This window comes from Gossypium raimondii, chromosome 6, assembly GCF_025698545.1.
Source record: "Gossypium raimondii isolate GPD5lz chromosome 6, ASM2569854v1, whole genome shotgun sequence".
Taxonomy (NCBI): domain Eukaryota; kingdom Viridiplantae; phylum Streptophyta; class Magnoliopsida; order Malvales; family Malvaceae; genus Gossypium; species Gossypium raimondii.
In genome coordinates this window covers 33,688,735-33,710,998 of record NC_068570.1, presented here as the reverse complement: position 1 = coordinate 33,710,998, position 22,264 = coordinate 33,688,735, and the positions used below count along the sequence as shown (strand labels likewise).

Sequence of the window (22,264 nt, the reverse complement as noted above, 5' to 3'; positions counted from 1 at the left end):
AGTTGGAAGAGATAAGATTTTTCTCTTACGAGAATGCCAAAATTTTTAAAGAAAAATAAAAAAAAGATGGCATGATAAGAAAATCCATCACTGTGTGTTCGAAGTTGGCCAACAGGTCCTTCTGTTCAATTCGAGATTGAAGTTATTCCCAGGTAAACTTAAATCCTGATGGTTAGGGCCCTTTACAATTAATCAAATTTTCCCATACGGAGTAGTTGAACTCCAAGATAATAAATGAGGTACATTTAAGGTTAATGGTCAACGACCGAAACATTACCGAACCACTAAAGTTGAGCGGAAAAACACCTCCTTCATTTTAACCAATCCATGAAATTTTTTTTCTATTGGAAGATTGTTATCTTTGTAAACAAATTAATTTTATTTTTTTGTTATTTTTTATTTTTCATCCTTATTTTAATTTTGATTTTGATTTTGATTTTGATTTTGATTTTGATTTTGATTTTATTTTAATAGGTTGTAAACAATTAGCATATAAATAAATAAAACTTGTAAATAAATAAAATGAAATAATAATACTAATAAAACTCTAAAAATTTGGTTTAATTTTTAATCTAAATTAAATGAGGGTTAACTTATTTTTTATTATTTTCTCTCTTCCCTGTTTTTTTTTCTTTTTTCTCTTGTTTATTTTTTCAGTTGGCACCCTCCTCACTACTGCCACCGTCTAGGCCATTGTTGGCCATCAATCCTCACTGCCCTGTGCATCATTACACCACTCGCGCCTTGTCGATCGCTTGGCAATTGAATGATCTGCTACCCAATAGCTTCAGTCGTACCCCGTGTGCAACAGAACCTTGTGCCTAGTAGCACTTCTGCGCCACGCAATAGTAGCAGTGTTCTTCGGCAAATCCCATTGGCGATTTGTGACTGACCCCTCAACCTTTGGCAATCGCTACTTGCCACTCCTAGCCCATCTTTGAGGTATTTTTGGGATTTATTTTTTTTCTACTAAGTGTTTTTTGTCTCAAAGATTCAAGATGATAAATTTCAGCCTTGGTTTCGAACCTCGAGAATAAAAGCAAGATACATCAGAATATTCAAGAAAAAAACCCATGTTTCTAAAAAAGGGTTTTCAACTTGATAATTAGTATGATGTACCAACACTCATTGGAGAAATAATTGAGAAACAAAGATGAAAGTTTTTGTGCGATATCCAGTTTTCTCTTGATGAAGACACCGTTAAAGATTTTTATGCTCACTTGAATTCGCCAACACTGACAATGCTCCAAGTGCGAAGAAAGGAATTATCTCTATCATCAACATTAATCAATGCCATATTCAATTTACCTAATATTTATAATGATGGCTATTCTGCCATGGTAGCCAAAGCCAATGAAAAGATGATTCAAGATATTCTGAAAAATGTCATGATTCATGGAGCCAAATAGACAATTTCGAGATAATGTACTCGTTATTGCCGTAAGGAATATCTAACCTGAAAGGCAAATGTATGGTTTTACTTCATTCAAACAAGTATTATTCCTGCCTTTTTCTACTGCAATGTTTCGATAATTCAAATGATTCCCCTAATTGTATATTGACTAGAAAGTCAATTAATATGGGGAGAATAATACTTAACAAAATTCGAGAGTGTGCAGTAGGAAAGACATGTTATTGCTATTTTTCATCACTCATCATCCTGATGTGTCACCGAATAAACATACCGATGCGAAACATTGAAGATCCTTACAACAAAGGTATGATCACTACCTATGATATCTCTAAGGCATTAGGCGACTTCACCAAAAAAAATACAGATAATTCAAATTGATGAGGATGAGATGGTAGAACCAAAAGCCGATTCAAGCGGCACCAACTCACCTTATGATCTCGAACCTACATTTATGTCTACTCAGCCTCCTGCCAATTTGATAACATAGGTAGAAATTATGGATTTATTACATCATATGAATAAGCAGCAACAAGTATATTAGAAGTATGCCAAAGTTCGAGATAAGTCAAGTTAAATTACTTTTCAGAGCTTATTAAAATCTTTTGATGTTCTTCCCGAGTTTCTAGATTCAATATTCAAGCCATGGGACCCAACTCACTAGGCAAGATATTAACACGGAGGAGGAGACAAACACAGACAATGATAGGTTAATAAATACATGATGGGTTTTTTTTATTTAAATACCTTTCTTTTTAGTTAGTTTTCTTTCTTTTTATTTTTAGAAAAAAAATTATTTTATTGTTATTTTAATTTTTGCAAAATAAATTCTAGTTGCAATTACTTTTCTAGTGTTTCTCTTATTTCTTCTCTAATGAATGTTTTGAACAATAACATTGTTTCGCTTAAGTTTTGAGGGTGCCTTAAATTTTTTCAATTTTTGCCTCAATTTTTGTAGAAGATGAATTCATGCAGGAAGGCTGATAAATAGAAAAGATGTTCAATATCAATTTTTTATGGTATGTTAGTTCAAATTCAAGTATGATCTTTTATTTATTTTAAGTATTTTTATGTTAAGTAAATTATGAAATGAATGTTGATTTTGTGAGTATGTACACCATAATTGTTTTATATTCATTGATAGAAAAAAAAGTCTTTAAGATTTCGCAAACACAACTTTAGATATGCACACATAAAATGGCAGGGGTTCGCCTATCAAGATAACATGAGAGTTGGCATAGTAAAATAAAGCACAGGTTTGCAAATATTATTAGTTCGCATAGTACCTAAGTTCGTAACATGCAGTATAGTTTCACAAACAAACAGATTATGCAACAAGAGGTATAATACATGCATGGGTTTTTGTACTTTAATAGGGTTCGCATGCATACATGGGTTCACATTCATATATGGGTTTGCACAATTCACCTAGGATCGCAAAGTAATAAGATTATCGCTAACAAGGGTACGCATGTCATTTTCAGAATCACAAACATACAGGGGTCACCGAAAATAGTACCTAGCAATAAATCTGACTCACATATTTTAATAGTAAATCAACGTAACGCTCGTGCATGAAAAATATCAATTTTAATCATAACAAAAGATAAAAAAATATTATAAGTTATGGTTCGCAAAATAATATAATTAAAAATTTAAAGTAACTATTTTAATAACATAATCAAAGCATAATAAGTCTAAAACCCTCATAAAATAAACCCCATCACCTATTTTCCCAAGGTCGCCTATATCTAGTCAGGAGTGAACCTTGCCAAGTCATATACATCGCCACTGCTATCCGCGACCTACTTACTTGTGAAGTAATAGAGGAGTGGCTGAGTTCATTGCAAACTCAATTAATAATTAGGAATCAACAAGGTATGCTTGTAAACAAAGCTTAAATCAGAAAAAAAACTTAAGTCTTAAAAATTATTTCGCGTGCTAGGTTTGCGGGTGTGGTTGCGAGACCCAGTTCACAGATCTTGTAAAAAAAACATAAGTTTGTAAAACATTTTCACATGTGTTACTGAAAATAAATCTTAAAAACGTAGCTTGTGCTTGTTCAAAAAATAAATCTTATATAATGTGAAACACGTTCACAAACTTGTCTTATCAGAAGGGCTGATGAACATAAGATACGCTCTCACCCACACTTATCAGAATGGTAGACGAACATGAATATGTTCTCGCCCACACTTATCAGAAATTTGTCTCGTTGGATATGTGGATCTTAAAGAGTCCTTATAACATGTCCCATAAGTGCAGAGTGAAGTAATACACTCTCTTGTACACCAGCATGTCCTAGTGAATGGAGCACAGCTCGACATTCACTTATCTCTCCACATGTCCCAGCGCCTCAATGCCCAAATCATAGAAACAGAAAGGTGATTACGCATAATCATTTGGTATACCAGCATATCCAACATGGCTCGCAAAAGAGCACGCACAGAGACATATCATAGGGAGCTCACATAGGGAGTTAGGCTCGCAAGGGAGATTGCACAAAATCTTACCACATAGAGCTCGCATAGGGAGCTTGCTTGAAAACACTTGTAAAGAGCTCACACAAAAAAATCATAAAAACACAATTCATAAAACTGTTCCTAAAAATGTTTCTAAAAACATAGGCTTGCTTAAGAGCTCGCATAAAACAAGTCTTTAAAACACATCTTAAAAACATGATTTGAAAATAGTCCTAAAACTTGAAAGCTGGGTTTTATCGAAAACTTACTTTTGAAACTTAGTTTAAAAACAAAGTTCTTGAAAACCATCATGTTCACACACAAGATACGAACCTTAAACGTTCATACTGAAAATCATGATAGTGAACATACTTATGACGACCTACTTCACTCATAGAAAACTAATAATTAAACAAGCTTGACTTTGCCTTTATCCTTATTGGTAGATGGTCTGGCTGGTTCGCATATACATAAACATACAAACTACTTAAACAAACAAAACTTACATAATTCACACATGCAAGCGAACATGGGAAATCAGCCTTAATAGGATAGAGGCTTACCCTGGGTGCTACAAACTTGATTCAGAATAAAGACTTGACAAAAAAATTTCAGTGAAAGACTCCTCATGAAATAAGGGTTGTATTTATAGACCTTAGTGTCCTAGAAATCTTAGGATATCCTACTTGACTTAGAAAAGACATTACTTGCACATAAAGTATTCCTAAATATACTATATCTTTATTTCCTAATTTGATTCTGACTCTATCTTTGACTGGCAAACACCCAGTTTGCAATTCAACTGGCGAACACTAATTCACCAAACAGACTTGCTAAACCCTATTTCACAACTTACTTAGCGAACGCCAGTTTGTCAAACAACCCCTTACCACATTTTTTGGCATATGTTGCTTCACCGAAACTCTTGGCAAACTTCTTCCTGATACTCTTTTTTTGTAAACCCCAACTCACCTAAATCTTGGTGAACCCCTAAATCATTGAAGCACCAATGAACCCTCACTTTGCAAGGCCAAAAATTCCAGGCCCAATGTCGAGATGTTACACAAAGATCATGCATGATACAAAAATTAGACAAGTGGCTCATTATCAACAACTCTAGTGTAGTCCCCTTCAATAAATTTCTTTCTTAATTCAACATGCTTGAGAAGGAAAAGGATAATAGAGTAAGTCCATATGAACTTAGTGAGTTCCATAAATAACGAAAACACAAACAATATAAAGAGATACCCTGGTAGACAAGCATTAATACTCATTATGATATTCAACCTTTCAGAGAGGTTCAGTAGTTCTATACACAATACGTCCAATGTCATTCACTTAACTCAGATAGACTCAACATGCCAACTTAACTTGACACACTGTTAGCCACTATCCTCCAACTTAACCATTACTTTTACAACAAGCACAATTTGCACACAACCCATCCTTGTGCCAGCCTTAGACCTAGAATTCAAAATCAGAGTCATATCAACCAAACTTATTCATATACATAAACCTCATTAACCTATCATATCAGTTATGTTCTATTGAGCATGTTTTCACATGATCTATCAATCTGGTTTGTAATATAGTTGCCCTACCGGAGGCATCACAAACATATCCCCTTCTCATCTGTCACATATAGCAGTTCACATATAGATGGTACTAGGCTCGTACAACAAGGAGGGTGTTTACATTGAAATATGAACTGGCCTTACTCACGCTGATAATACTAGTTTAACACCACTCAACCAATCACTACACATTACATTATTAAGAGGAAATACTTACCTTACACAATTTATACATCCAAATTAAATATTATCTGCTTTCCCAATTAAATACTTTTCTCAACCCAATTCTAATTCCATTAAGATTATGACAACTTTACCGTAAAAGAATCTATGAGAAAATATATTTAATTTTCTATATTCAACTAATTCGAATGACCAATTAATTTAAATATTTTTTAAACTTCAATTATTTAGTTAATTAATTACATAATAATTTGAAAAATCATAAATTAGTTCTCAAGTTATTTCCATACTTAATGAGAAAACTACATTCATTTCCGTATGTAAGACATTTTTCTAACTTTATCATTTCTATTCATTTTACTTAACATGCAATTCATTTCTGGTTTCAACGAACTAGTAGAGGGATTGTTTGGACATATGTGATTAGGGCGCAAATGATTTATAATTAAGTTCCCACTTTTTGCTTACTAACTATAAACTCATTTAGTCACAAAGTCATTCTACTATAGTATTGTGATTGAGCTCTCCCTAATGACATATCATTACGAAAGCTACTTGATCATTGCTTGTCTAATGACATTATCATAAGTGTGTTACCCTTAATCTCTTTGGGATAAATTTATTCTCCTAATATGATCTTACTTTATCTCATGGTAACCATTACATCTTCCTTCATGAAAATTCAACTACTATCAAATAGTAAGTAAGTCATTTATCATAAAGACAAACAACTCATAGCCATATTTACTTTTCGTCTATCATGTAATGTCAATGAGAGGATATCATTTACTCATGTATTGGGTTATGAATTCCACTATTGTGAATGATGTTACATACTACAGAAGTCGTATACCTAACACACCAGTTTTTAATTCTTTTTTCTATTCGAACTTAGGCTTTTACTTAGATCAAAGTATACGAGTCACGCATACATAGTTCATCATCCACTCAGATTAAGGTATGTCGCACTTTGAATGTCACAAGTGAATAAATCCATAAATGGATTTAGGATCCATTCTACTTGGGTCCTGTCTGATTTACTGTCAGTCTAGTAAGTCACATCTATGTCTCTATCTTCTCGGAGTCGTCCACTCCAATGCTCAAGACAAAGTATCTTTCCAATTTGACTTGATAGATGGCATATTAGTCTTTCAATCGGTTTGCTCATTTTCGATTAGACTAAGGACATGTTCAAGTTTGTTTACTAATGTAAGTTGTCTTTCTGTATTACGATGCAATCATATAATATTGCTTAGTATTAGTTAAACATTAGACAGCCGGTGAGTTAATATTTTCTTTGCATGCAAAAACCATTGAGGATAATGTACAAAAGATATTAATGTAATTCATCAATAATTTTATTAACCAATCAGTTCAAAAAAAATTATAAGTGTACATAGACGAAAATGCTACACTTAGGGCACCAAATCCAACACAAGCGGGCATAAATACTTCTATATGTGTAAACATATTTTCTCTAACACTCCATAATGGTGCACACAAGTGTCAATATGTAAATATGTACACAAGTGCCAAATGCTTCCTCCAACTCAAAACACATCATATGACATGCCAACTATACCTAAACCTTATCCAATATTGTTTAATAGGGCCAAAACAAGTGTAACCATTCCTTTGTCCAACTTGGCCTTGCCTTTTTCCTTGGGCTTTGCATTGGTCTTGGCTTTGGCCTTACCCTTACCCATATCCTTGCGGCCATCAGAATGGGCTTAGGTGAAAGCTTCTCCATGTTACCTTCAACAGTTTATAATATGCTAAGTAAGTTAGGCAAAGTTCTGTCAATCTCATTCATGTTGAACTTGAGGAAAAATTGGCTATATTTATTTAGAAATTATTTTAGAATAACATCAGTGGCCAACTTTTGGCCCATAAAGATTCCTAATTTCTCAAGGCTTTCAATATAACTTATAATCTTGAGAAAATGGGTTTCCAAAGAAGTCCCCTCAGCCATTTTGCATTGAAAAATGGCTTTAGAGGTCTCGTACCTCTCTTGATGTGCTTTCCCCTGATATAGTTGCTTTAGGTGCTCGATCAAATCAAGTGAAACCATGTTCTCATGTTTCTTTTGAAGCCCAAGAGTTATAGTGGCAAGCATTAGACATCCTATGTCTAACACGTCATCAAGATGCTTCTTATGAGCAACTTTATCAGCCCAAGTGGTAGCCATTACTAGTAGCTCAGGAATGGGTTCTTCAATGACATAGAATTTCCATTCATGTTTGAGGACAATCCTCAAGTTACGGTACCAGTCAAGGATGTTTAAGCTATTCAATTTTTTCATCCTAATCTACCATAACTTGTTATGGTAAATTAAGTCTTTTTTGACACTTATTGAGCTTGTACTTAAGCATTTTATGGTTTTATTCTATACTTTTCAGTATTTATTACATTTTTTACCTTATAATCCAATTTTATGCATTTTTAGTGTGTTTTTGGACCTAAATGGAAAAAGCCATGCCTTTGGGAGTTTAACATTGAGCTTGTGCAGGAGGTGGCTAAGGTAAAAACTTGAAGAGGTCTTACTGCTGTCCTCTGGTTGCAACACCAGATCCTTTGTGTCGTGACATTGAAGCATTCCATCACTCTAAAGACTTGAATTTCAACAAGTATAACATTGTAGGTGAACTGCTGATGGAGTAGCGACTTCGAGTTCTAGGTCGTGACATTGGGGAAAATACCCACTATTGAGGGATCCCAGCCATCCAAGGGGCCAGAGTCGTGACACCAATGCTACCAAACATATCTGGGAGTAAACTGTTGGCAAGGTCGCAGTACCAATATCTAGATGTCGCGACATCGAAGCTTGACAGGATAAAATCTATAAGGGTATTCCTCAATCAAAATAGGCCAGCTAAATTGTTAAACATGGACAATTTTGTCCATTCTAAGTTAAACTTGTCAGGAGTATATAAGAAACTTTTAAAAACACTTTTAGACTAGCTTTTCCATTAGGTTAGTTTTAGATTAAGTTGCTACTGTGTTTGAGTTTAATTTTCTACAACTTTTATCTTCCTCAACTCAAATTACTAAGCCCATATTATTTTTTTTCATCTCATATTATTTATCTAATAGATGTCATATTTTGAAAATACTACATATTCAAACATAAAAAGAATAAAAAACTTCATTTAATAATTGAATTGCAATTATTCTTAAAAAAAGTAAAATTTCAATATTTTTTTGATATCGTTGATGTTTATTTTATGATCTATATTTAGGATTCATAGTTAATTTTCTCGACAATATTTTTTAGAGTTCAAATTTACATATTTTCTTAAGAGTGTAATATGCTATATTACTTCAACTAACATTTATTAATGTAGAATTTGGGTTTTTACAATAATATTATAAAAAATAAAATTACCAAAATATTATAAATTTTTTTATTTACCAAAATATATAAATTTTTTATTTACCAAAATATATAAAAAACCAAAAAATCAAAAAAATCAGATCGATGTGACAATTAATCTGGTCACGCCTAATGGTATTAGCGGCACCAAAGGTGCCAAAACCATTAGCGGCACCAATGGTGCCAATGCCATTGGCGGCACCAATGGTGCCATACTAATTAATGCACCACTCATATTATAAATACGACCTCATCCAAATGAAGAGAGAAAAATCAAAAGAAAAAAAAAGAAGAAGAAGAGTTGGCGCGGAAAAGAAGAGAAAAAGAGAGAAAAAGAGGAGAAAAAGGAGGTATTTTTTAAAAATAATTGATTATATTTTTGTTATTATTTTGTATATTTTGTAATATTTTTGTTTTAGTTTAGTTATTAAGATTAATAAAACTCAAAATAATAGTATTAATTAGTATTATTATTATTATTATTATTATTATTATTATTATTATTATTGTTGTTGTTGTTGTTGTTGTTGTTGTTGTTGTTAGTATTAAGATGTTATTAATGTATTAAGATGTAACTTAGTAATGTTATTATTAGCGTAAAACTAGTATTATTATTATGGTTACTTATTATTTTATTTACTGAAAATAAACTAGTTAGTAAAAACTAGTATTATTATTATAGTTAGTTAGTTAGTTATTATTTTTAGTAAAATTAATAATTTTAGTGTGTATTATTTTGAGTATAAAATTATTAATATTATTTTGAGTATAAAATTAATAATTTTAGTGTGTATTATTTTGTGTATTATTTTGAGTATAAAATTTTTTTAAGTAATTCAGTTACCGTTCGAGATTTTTTATGAGATTTTGTTTTTCTTATTTGACAGATTAAATATTGAAGATGGATGCTAAGTTTCTTGTATGCGTTTATTTCGATGGAGTCATATTGACAACAAGTGTTGGATATGTATTTGAATGTCGGCAACAAATAGCAATGAGATTTAATAGAAATGTATCGTTCGATGAAATGAAGGCAAGGATTAATGCAAAAATCCATAGACGTTGTGGGAGAAGGATATCAAAAATTTTCTACAAGTTTCCAGTTTTGACAAATCCGGTCAAATTTGTCAAAATGGAACTTGTAGACGACAAAGACGTGGAGACAATGGTCGATCTCTACTGTGGGAATGGGAGTGAGAAGAATGCACCGATTCACTTATTTGCTGAGTTAGTCGGTATGGAGCAAAATGCATCTGATGAAGAAGACGGGGCTGAAGAACCGCGAATGGTGGCTCCAATATCATACGTTGATAGTGAATCAACTATGGGTGGGATCGGTATCGACCTGAATATTACAGCCGATGTTGACATGGTTGGTGGTGAAGAAAATGGTGCCGGCGAAGAAGAAGGTGGTGGCGATAATTGGGATGAAGAGGTCGATAATGACGCTGATCCCGATGTGGACGATGTACCTGATGATATTGACGCTGAAGATGTCAACAACGATGAAGGCATTAACGCTTCTTCGGTCGGGGAGCAAATGCAGCGTATTGTGATACACAATAATCTTGGGCCACACATGTCACTCATAGACCCCGACGCAGTGTATGTATCTGAGTTTCTGAAGTACCCTGAAATAGTTCATTCTCACGGGCTAGCCGTAACATCTGATGATGATGAGTTATTCATAGGCCAGAGATTCAGCTGTAAAGAAGAGTGTGTATATGCCATAAACGGTACAGCATGAAGATATCGGTGGATTATAAAGTCTCCGTCTCTACTCCGACAATATATGTTGGGGAGTGTTGGAAGGCAGCAGAAGGCTGCAATTGGCGGGTACGAGCTACATTCATTAGAAGTTCTCAGATGTGGGAGATACGAAAATTTGTTGGTCCTCATATATGCACATCAACACGTATGACAAAAGATCATGGAAAACTTGATTCGAAAACTATTTGTACGTGTATCATGCCAATAGTGAAGGATATGCCGACCATTAGAGTTTCGGTACTCATTGCGAAAATGCAAGCACGATTCCCGTATCGAGTCTCATATCGGAAGGCATGGGTAGCTAAACAGATGGCGATGGAGCAACTGTATGGGGATTACGATTCATCGTATAACGAGCTTCAAGGTTGGATAGCTGCTATGCAGGAGTACGTACTGGGGACTATGATTGAGTTGCAGACAAGTCCATATTACGGCCCGGATGAGTAGTTACAATCGGCAAAAAGGATTTTCCATCGGATGTTCTGGACGTTCGATCCATGTGTGCGGGCATTTCCCCACTGCAAGCCACTTGTGCAGGTGGATGGGACCTGGTTGTATGGAAAATATACACAGATACTGCTTCTTGCAGTCGCTCAAGACGGTAACAGAAACGTGCTCCCGATAGCATTCGCTATCGTAGATAAAGAGAACATGGAGTCTTGGGAATTCTTCCTCACAAATTTGCGGAGGTATGTTATTAGGAACGATAACATTTGCATCATCTCCGATAGAGGGAAGGGTTTAATTGCAGCTATTAGGCGTTCCGGTGTGCCATGTAGATCCGTTTACTGCATTCGTCACATTGCGTCAAACTTCCATAAAGATTACAAGATTGCAGACTAGAAGAGACAAGTAGTGGCAATGGGTAAATGATAACCTTATCTTTTCAATCTAAGTTGTAATGTTTGATGTTATCGACTTACTAGAACTTATTTTTCGTTAATACGTATGCAGCGTACGAGTTAGAGCCACATATTTTCCAACAAAGAATGAACCGACTTAAGAGTGACATGGAGGGGCAGACAAACACATCTTTCCGGCAATGGTTGCACACAATGGAGCCGTGGCAGTGGGCTCAAAGTTTTGACGAGGGCTTTTGTTATGGCCACATGACCACAAACTTAGTCGAGGGGATCAACGCTGTCTTGTTGAAAACACGTCATCTTCCGATTGCATTGGTATTTTCTGCTACTTTCTACAGGTTGGCTACGTTGATGCCAAGAATGGGGGGCAGCAAGTCGACCAGATTCAGGCGGGACATGTGTTTGTCGAACATGTGAGGGATGCAATGGTCGTAAACCGTCGGTTGGCGAGGTCAATGAACGTGGAAATGTATTCACGACGACTGGAAACGTTTCAAGTTACTGAGAACATCGGTCGTCGAACTAGGTCCTACGGAGTTGATCTCCGGAACAGACGGTGCGAGTGCAGGAAGTTCAAAACACTTCATTATCCCTGTGCGCATGTCGTGGCAGCGTGTGCTAAAGTCAACCTTGATGCTGAACAATATGTCGATGATGTGTACACGCTGGAGTGCACATTGCGTGTCTGGGAGAATGAGTTCCCCGTCTTGCCGGACCTATCTACGTGGGAGGTGCCGCCGATCACTTTTGAGCTTCTCCCAGACGCAGGGCTACGGAGGAATCCAAGAGGTCGTCCGCAGTCAAGCAGAATCCTTAATGAGATGGACATTAGGGAGAAATCTGACGAAAAGCGTTGTGGAATATGTAGGTTAAGTGGTCATAGCCGGAATAAAAGCCCTAACCGAAACTTTCATGTCGGGCAGTCGTCGGGATCAGGGCGAAATTGAGCTACTGACCCAAAATTTTTATGTATATTGTTATAAAAGGTAATTTTAAGATTATATCGATTTTTTTTATTCGGCTTATGCTTACGCTTAAATTGTATCCAAATTGTAACATTACCATTTAAATGCTAAAAAAAACCATGTGAGCGTTGTGGAATTATTAAGATTATATCGAAAATAGAGGCATTCATAATTTGATTGAGCTTTAATATAATGAAAAAAGTCGTGGTAATGGATATTTATACATAAAATTCAGAAGTAAGCAATAACTAAAATACAAATATGGCATTTATGGAAAAAGTGCATTAAACCCCTAAATTTGATGGTTCGATGGTGTTGTCCGGGGGGTATACCTACGCGGAGGTCGACGCTCACGGCCTGGGCGACGACTAACATCCTCATCGTCCGCAGGTGGGGGCGTGGAAAACATAGAGGAAAGGTCTTGTTGCTCGTTCGCCGCCGACGAACTTGAACCATCATGAGTCCTATAATGTTGCGGATACGTGTCGGACGGGCCAAGCATGCCGTACTGCGGCCAGGGGGATCCAAACAGTTCAAAGTTGTAGGCGTATTCGCCCTGTGCGAAGCTCGGATAATATTCACCGCCCACCGAATCCGGACGATAGACATGTGAATCCATATTTAACTGTGATTGTCTGGGATCCGGTGGGGTCTGCTCGCTCGCACATTGCGGAGAATAATATGCCATCGGCTCCGCATCTAGCGCGCTCGCTGCGTCTGATCCCCAAACTTGCTGCACGTAGGGGGGATTATAGTCGATTGCGCTCCAAGTAAATACGGCTTCCCGCAACTATGGTACCATTGTGCATACTCCAATGATGGTTGCAGGTCGGTAGCCATAACCATGTGAGGAATTTGGCGCAATCGATTGTTCCACAGTGCGACGTATTTTCGGTGATATATTCCCCAGTCCAATTGAACTCTTCCTCTCTTTGTCAAGCCGTGATCATCCCCCAACTGGCACGGCGGATCCGGGATAGGTTGGATGCACCCAAACTGCCGAAGCACCCGGTCGCCGTGATACCACTCGACGACGTTGAAATTTATTATTGGTGTGTTAGTACACCATATGTGGGAATCAACGAGTGCAGACGAGGGTACAACATTCAAAATTTTCGGCCTCCGATACGGCATCCATATAAACTGCATGAGTAATAACATTGTAACGAGTTAGACCGATAACATGTGAGTAAGATATAGAAATAGAATACATGTCATTAATAATAGAATAGCAGCTTACCCCTTCCCGGGCATGCTGTTCAATCCTGAGGCGGTATATCGGGACATTACTCGACTTCCCGATGCCTGGACGGGTCGTCCACCTACAAAAATTAGTACAGGGTTTAGGGTTGGTAACATTACCATATATATTATTCGGGACAAATAATGACAATTTGTAATATTTTTATCACCTGAGTGGCAGTGGATACAGATAGGGTTGGTAAGTAAAGCGTGCCAAAAACGGCATCCGATAAAGCGCCCATGACTGCAGCAGTATGAGGCATCCGCCGATGTCTTTAACTTACGGCTTCGTCGCCCGACAAAGCTCCCGGTACAGCGTCGCTAGAATGGCAGAACCCCAGCTGTACGATCTAACAGTGGAGAAATCAGCTAGCAGGGGCAAATATGACAAATGCACACTGTCGCCGTTTGCATCAGGCATGAGTACTGCCCCTATCATATGCATGATGTACGCTCGAGCAGCGCACATCAGCTCACCTTCACTGGCGGTCGCTGATAATCCACATATTTTGGCTTTTAGCCATGTAAATTTTATGCCGGAAAAATATTTATCACCATCCTCTGGTGACTCTCCTAGGAGTTGATAGCAAACTGTAGCCGGATCGGTGAATGAAGATACTCCCGTTACGGGACTCCCATCAATTGGGAGCCCAAGCTGCACTGCAACATCCTTCAAGGTCACCGTGCACTCCCCGCACGGAAAATGGAAAGTATGGGTCTTCGGACGCCACCGCTCCACTAGCGCAGATAATAAATCTAACCGCAAGTTGGAGGACCGGATCAATGCTACTGACCCAAATCCAGCTAGCTCCAGGTACGACATAAATCGTGCATCCAGAGCTATCTTTAAAGCACTGACACGGCCCCTTAATACTCGGAACGAGTCCCGATAGTGTAAAATTACGAAAAATATTACGATAACATAATTTATTTGTATATCTGCGATATCGTTTTTAAATAAATAGAACTCCGATTAACAAATAATAAATCATACCGCGTTATTAGCGCATCGATATGTGTCTAATATCGGTTCAGATCAATCGAGCCATTGCGATGCTCGCAATTTGAAAAAAGTTAGTAAATAAATCTTACTTGACCATTTATTCGTATTTTTTCTTCGCATTTTATTACTTTAAAAATATCATAATTTCTAATTTTATAATTTTACATTATTTCAAAGGCATAATGTTTGAAATTTATTACTCTAGTGTGTTGCTTAAATTAATTTGGTGTAAAAAATAACCCTTACCCGCCTTTTGCTCGTATTATTTTCTCGATTTTATTACTTTAAATAAAATTATATTATTCTCGTATTTTATTGTTTTATAATATTTCAAGACATTTTCTTTGAAATATTTTGTATTAATTATTTCTGAATTTTATAAAAGTTAGTAATACACTTTTACTTTTGCCATTTGTTCGTATTTTTTCTCCGCATTTTATTACTTTAAAAATATCATAAACTTAGTCTTTTATAATTTTACATTATTTCAATTGCATCATGTTTGAAATTTATTAATTTAGTGTGTTAAGGGGAATAAAAATAATAAATAAGCAGAGATTAAAAGGTAATTAGCCACATATTTGTGCCGCTTTTTTACCCTCCATCACCCTTTTTTTCCTCTATTATTTTGGTAAATAAAGAAAAAGTTTATAAAATTTTGGTATTTTTTTTGTAATATTTTGCTAAAAAGCATAATAAACCCTTTCCCCGCCTTTGGTTGTATTATTATTTTCCGATTTTATTACTTTCAATAAAACTATATTATTTTCGTATTTTATAATTTTATATTATTTCAAGACATTTTGTTTCAATTATTTGTATAAATTATATTATTGATGTTTTTAAAAAAGTAATACACTCTTACTTGACCATTTCTTCGTTTTTTATCCGTATTTTATTTTTTAAAATATCGTAACTTTTTATTTTATAATTTTACATTATTTCAATTTATTATGTTTGAAATCTATTACATGTGCATTTTTGCACTTTTTCCGCATTTTATTATTTTCAATAAATATACAATTCCGCTTTTTCTTTTCAGTATTTTATGTTTTCTTAAACATACTTCTTTGTCATTTTACTTTTAATGCCATTTTCCTAAAATTTTAATTTCAAATTCCTAAATAAATTTCATAAAAAATCCCTAATCAACATACAATGTACATACCATTATTTTTTCTTTCTAAACATATTTCATAAAATATATATGCTAAATAAAATAATAAAATAACTATAATGAAATAACATAAATTTTAAATATACAAATATTACAGAAAAATTAAATTTATAAATAAAATTACCTTTTTTCTTTTTTCCTTCCTTCCCTTCTTCTTCTTTTTTTTCTTCTCCTTTCCTTTTCTTTCCTTCTTTCTTTCTTTTTCTTCTCTTTCCTTCTCTTCTTCTTCTTTCTTTCTTTTTTCTCTTCTCCTTTCCCTTTCTTTCCTTCTTTTTCTTTCTTCCCTCTCCTTTCTTTCTCTCTTTCTTTCTTTCTTTCCCTCTCTTTCTGCCCCCCACCACCGACCCCCCCTATTATTAACTGGTGCCGCCAATGGTATTGGCACCATTGGTGCGCCAATGGTTTTGGCACCTTTGGTGCCGCTAATCCCATTGGCGTAACCAGTTAATTGTCACATTGATCTGATTTTTTTTGGTTTTTTTGATATATTTTAGTAAATAAAAAAATTTATATATTTTGATAAACAAAAAAATTATAATATTTTGATAAATTTTTATTTTTTTATAATATTTTTGTAAAAAACCCGATTTTAAACCTTGTTAAATAGGGTGAGCTGAGCACGTTGGGATTGAACGAACAAAAAAGAAAGAAAAGGTCATCATTTTTGGGTGTTGAAATGTGGGCCACACCCACCCGTAAAAAGGACCGTTGCCTTGCAGTGGCTCTCCTCCGCCCTTTCTTAAAAAAAAAGAAATCCTACTTATTCAAATTTCAAAAGTTCAAAATGAAGGGAACAAAATACGATAAATAATGAAAGAAAGCTGCAAGTGCCACCATTACTCTTCTCTTGAAATCGGAGCTCTCTTTCAACATACAAAACAATCCCTTCCCATTCATCTTCTCTTCAAATTTCAAACCCTCTTCCAACTTTCTGGCATTTTGCAATCAACCAAACCTTAGTGTTTTTCTCTTGAGAATGTAGTTATTTTTTCTCTTGCTTCAGCAGCTTGTCTTACAACATCTTTCCTTCTTCTAAAGTCTTTACAATGAGAGAAGAAAACTCATTTGAGAACAGAGCCAAAGCATCAAAATTTGGTGATCAAAATCAACCCCCAAAATCTCTGCACACAAAGACCATTACCAATCAATCCAAGCCCAAGTCTTCATGGGGTTCACACATTGTGAAGGGCTTCACAGGCACAGCTGACAAGAAAACCAAGGTTCAAACCATCACCGTCCAAACCAAGAAACCTCCTGTATCAAACACTGATGTCCCCACTACTAACCCATCTCTGCATTCTCATTCTAGAGTTAAAAGGTCCCTCATTTCTGATTTATCTTGCTCTGTCAGTGCAACCCAAGTCCACCCTCAAGTCTACCCAACTCACCGGAGGCAGTCCTCTGGTTCTCGCGATCTCTTCATCGAATTAGACCACGTTAGGAGCCTTCTTCAGGACTCTAAAGAAAGGGAGCTTAAGCTGCAAGCTGAGCTTGCCGAGTGGAAGACAAATGCTAAAGTTTTGGATCTCCAGACCCAGCTTGAAACAAGGAACATTGAAGTAGATAATCTTTCACACAGAGTTGGGTTGTTGGAGTCGGAGAAGACCAGCTTATGTGGTCAACTGGCAACTTTGACTTCCATTTTGGAAAGGAATGAGGAAAATCTGGAAATCTCAAAGGAACCGCAATCGATTAGGGATCTTGAAATGGAAGTTGTGGAGTTGAGGAGGTTGAACAAGGAGTTACAGATGCAAAAGAGGAATCTTGCTTGCAAGCTTTCATCTTTGGAATCCCAGTTAGCTTCTCTTGCCAAAGCCAATGAGGTAGCTTCGTTAACTTTTTTCTTTCTTTTTCTAATTCCTCTGTTTGGTTGGTGAATCAAGAAGATGATTGATTTGTTTCTTTTTTTCTTTCTTTTTGCATTAACTAACTGATTTTGCTATTTCCTTGCTTCACATCTTGGTTTTATCAGAGTGATGTTGTTGCCAAAGTTAAAGCGGAGGCATCAATGTTAAGGCATACCAATGAAAACCTGAGTAAACAAGTGGAAGGTCTACAAATGAGCCGGTTGAATGAAGTTGAGGAGCTTGCATACTTGAGGTGGGTTAATTCTTGTTTACGAGATGAACTACGAAATTCATGCTCAACAATGAATTCCGATAAGGCATTAAGTCCAGTTCAAAGCAAGGTTGACTATGGAGGCTCACCGAATTCCGCAAGCAGTAAGAGCTCAGAACGCAGTAGTGCAAGTATAAAGAGATTAAATTTAATTAAAAAGATGAAGAAATGGCCTATCACTAGCCAGGAACCTTCCAGTGTAGAGTATGCAGCTACTGTTGTGGACAAGGAGTGGGTGCATATAGAGGAGCTGAGAAGTCCTGGAAGAAGACATTCCATAAGTGGATCAAAATGTTACATACAAGAGTTGGTACCAAATAAGAGAAGACAATCTGATGGTTTTATGTGTACCAAAGAAATGGAGAAGGAGGCTGAGCCAGTAAGTTCTCAAAAGCCTGCTGCTTCAGCTTCCTTGGATTTTGAGAGAAGGGCTTTGAGAATTCCTAATCCTCCTCCCAGGCCTTCCTGTTCGGTCCCAAGTGGACCTAAAGAGGAAAGTTGTCCACAAATTCCACCACCACCACCACCTCCCCCTCCAAAGTTTTCAGTGAGAAGTAGCTCTGGTGTGGTGAAGCGAGCCCCGCAAGTGGTCGAGTTTTATCATTCTCTCATGAAAAGGGAATCTAGAAAGGATTCCACAAATGGAGGAATATGTGATGTGCCCGATGTTGCAAATGTTCGTAGCAGCATGATAGGCGAAATTGAGAATAGATCATCACATTTGCTTGCTGTAAGTGCTTGGATTTTGTTTATGTTAATGATTTCAGCTCCCAAGTTGCATTTTCTATTTGTTTTCTGCCCCTTGGGAAATATAGGGACCAAAGTAAAACTGACATTCATATAGCATGGTTTTTGGAGTTGATGATGTTCAAAATTTGTATTAACATCTTATTAGTATAAGATATCGAACTTGGTTCATTCTTTATGCAGATAAAGGCGGATGTTGAAACTCAAGGAGAATTTGTGAATTCGTTGATAAGAGAAGTCAATAATGCTGTTTATCAGAACATTGAAGACGTTGTAGCATTTGTGAAGTGGCTTGATGATGAACTTTGCTATCTAGTAAGTTGCTAAAATTATTGAAGTTTTACTAACTTTGACATAACTATGTTACTTTTATTCTTCATTCAAAAGAAAAATTATTTATCTGATTTCGATATGGGTATGGAGACATGATTCTCCAAAAACACTTACGCTAGAGTTCAAGCAACATTGATGCATCGAGTAAATGATTTTGCTAGTTAGCCAAGTGTTGCTAATGATTCTATCTAGTATGCTTAAAAAGAGACATCATTGAAATATATCTTTTCAAGGTTGATGAAAGGGCAGTGTTGAAGCACTTTGCTTGGCCAGAGAAAAAAGCTGACACATTGCGAGAAGCAGCATTCGGATACCAAGATCTCAAGAAATTGGAATCTGAGGTGTTATACTACAAGGATGATTCCAGGATGCCTTGTGATATTGCCTTAAAGAAAATGGTTGCCTTGTCTGAGAAGTAAGAATGTTGGATCTTTTTCTTGTGAAAGAAAAACCAAACAATTTATGCAAGTTGAAAATCTCTGTAAATTTCTTTTTGAATTAAATTCCCAGGATGGAACGTACTGTTTATAACCTCCTACGTACAAGAGAGTCATTGATGCGCAACTGCAGGGAATTCCAAATTCCCACAGACTGGATGCTTGATAATGGGATTATGAGCAAGGTACTTGGAGTTGTAATTTTCCATATGCTTTTCTACATATAAATAAGCATCATATGTGACAGGAGGCTTAATTTCTGCTGACTTCAGATTAAACTTGGATCAGTGAAACTGGCGAAGCGGTACATGAAACGGGTAGCCATTGAACTGCAGGTGAAGGCAACCTTGGAGAAGGATCCTTCAATGGATTATATGCTACTTCAAGGAGTCAGATTTGCATTCAGAATACATCAGGTTGGTTGTACCCTTTTAGTTTGATGCATTGTACATGAGTAAATCGTGTTTTAGAGTTTAAAACACGTAGAGTGACCCTTGTGGTGGTTTTATGGGTGCAGTTTGCAGGAGGATTTGATTCTGAAACAATGCATGCATTTGAGGAACTCCGAAACCTTGCCAACCTCCTTAACAAGAAGTAGTAGTAGTAGTAGTAGTAGTAGTAGTAGTAGTAGTAGTAAAGGGTGATTTTTGTTTTCTTGATGCATGTTGATGCTGATCGTCGGAACACTGGTTTGCTTACCATCTCGGTGAGGATTTAAAGTGTGGAAAAAGAGTGTTTTGATTTGAATGTTGATGGCAAAGCAGCAGCAGTATGGGTTGTGACAGGATTGAGGATGTGAAGTTCGTCAGAAGAAGAAGACGATGACGATTGGATGGACGAAAGGAATAGCTGCTGCTGCTGTGCTTCATTTTTCTTGGATAGCGCTACAGGGAAGGAAAACGGAGCTTTGAATTTTAAAGAAAATCAAAGAATGATTACGGTTAATTTACCATTGCTACTAGACTTCACTTTATTTTTGGATTTTGTTACTCTCCAAAGGTAATTGTCCAATAAAACGGGACACACTTTTTAAAAAAATATATATAATTAATTTGAGTAAAAATAATCAAAATTTAGAAAATTAAAAAATTAAACATTTTAGCAAATAATAAATAAAAAGGTTTACTAAAATGGTTTCTATGGCATTCAAAATTATTATGTTTGAAGGCATAAAGAGAGACAATTTAAGAAAGAATTTTATAATGGATTGTTGGATTATAATTTAAGAAAGAATTAATTTATGATTTTTTATTATGGTACCTATTTTTTTTATCTAAAGTACATTCAAATTTTCAATTTAGTTAAAATATGCTTTCATTAGGGCAAAACACTAAAAAAAGCCCTTTTTTTAATTATTTACCGGAATGGGCCGTTTTCCCTGAAATTGCGTCCACGTCGGTAGCGATGTGGAACGTGATGAATCATCAGCGTCACGTCGGTATGCGACTGCCGACGTGGAAGGAAATCGCGTCCCTGAGGAAGCGATTTCCTTCCACGTCAGCAGGTCGCGCTGACGTGGACGCGATGACCTGTCACGTAGCGCGTTTTTCGGGCGCGATTTTGACGTAGATTTCACGTTGGATTTTCTGGGTTTTAGGGTTTAGGGTGCAAACTTTTTTAGGGTTTAGGGGTCTCGAAAAAAATTATTTCGTTTAGGGTGCAGGCTTTTTTAGGGTTTAGGGGTCCCAAAAAAATTATTTTGTTTAGGGTGTAGGCTTTTTTAGGGTTTAGGGGTCCCGAAAAAAATTATTTCGAGTTGACGTTTCTGGTCAAATAGTATAAAATCGCTTCTACCAGGATGCTATCAGAGAAGAAATTGTGAAATCGTGCCCTCGTGGACGCCATTTCAGCACAGTTGGTCATGTGAGAAATAATTTTTTTTGACGTTTTCTGAGCAAATAGTATAAAATCGCTGATACCAGGATGCTATATGAGAAGAAATTGTGAAATCACGCCCTCGTGGACGCGATTTCGCAACAGTTGGTCATGTAGGAAATAATTTTTTTTGACGTTTCTGAGCAAATAGTGTAAAATCGTTGATACTAGGATGCTATATGAGAAGAAATTGTAAAATCGCGCCCTCGTGGACGCGATTTTGCTACAGTTGGTCATGTAGGAAATAATTTTTTTGACGTTTCTAAGCAAATAGTGTAAAATCGTGCCCTCGTGGACGCGATTTTGCTACAGTAGCAAGTTTGGGCTGAGGCTATAAAATTAGGTAGAAAATGTTCTTAGAATGCATAAGTCATAGCAGAAACATTTTAGAGAGGCTAAGAAAGTTAGAGTTTCAAAATGAGTGAACGTATTAGTGCTGTTATTTACTACGATGGTGAGGTTTGCCACACCGAGAATGGTGTTGTTTTTTTGTCGGAGAATACGGTGCGACTGTCATTTAGCCAAAACATAGATTTGACAGAACTTCGTAAAAGAATTAGGCGTAAAATCTTCGAAACGACGCCAATGAAAGTTCTGTCAATCACGTATCGATTTTGTTGTTCTGTTGATCCGGTGACATATGACTCGTTCGACATAAAAGGTGCTCGTAGCTTGGAGGCAATGGTGCAAACTCATCTTGCTAGCGGAGCAACTTATATTGAGTTATATGT

The 22,264-nt window shown here is 36.2% G+C and overlaps 2 protein-coding genes across 3 annotated transcripts; both read left to right on the top strand.

Annotated features, from left to right (window-relative positions):
- The first annotated feature begins 11,082 nt into the window (after window positions 1–11,082).
- LOC128041723 (uncharacterized) lies at window positions 11,083–12,583 on the top strand. The gene is made up of 2 exons (XM_052632024.1): window positions 11,083–11,163; window positions 11,996–12,583. The coding sequence occupies exons 1-2, from the start codon at window positions 11,083–11,085 to the stop codon at window positions 12,581–12,583; spliced, it is 669 nt and encodes a 222-aa protein (XP_052487984.1).
- Window positions 12,584–16,821: 4,238 nt separating this feature from the next.
- LOC105773982 (protein CHUP1, chloroplastic) lies at window positions 16,822–20,616 on the top strand. Of its 2 annotated transcripts, none has more exons than XR_008196567.1 (7): window positions 16,822–17,846; window positions 17,996–18,871; window positions 19,072–19,203; window positions 19,455–19,636; window positions 19,732–19,843; window positions 19,947–20,074; window positions 20,176–20,221. XR_008196567.1 is itself a non-coding variant. In XM_012596250.2 (7 exons), the coding sequence occupies exons 1-7, from the start codon at window positions 17,070–17,072 to the stop codon at window positions 20,254–20,256; spliced, it is 2,304 nt and encodes a 767-aa protein (XP_012451704.1). In that variant the 5' UTR covers window positions 16,826–17,069; the 3' UTR covers window positions 20,257–20,616. The 2 variants fall into 2 exon arrangements, 1 of the variants encoding a protein (XP_012451704.1); XM_012596250.2 differs by having other exon boundaries at window positions 16,826–17,846; window positions 19,931–20,074; window positions 20,176–20,616.
- Window positions 20,617–22,264: the final 1,648 nt, after the last annotated feature.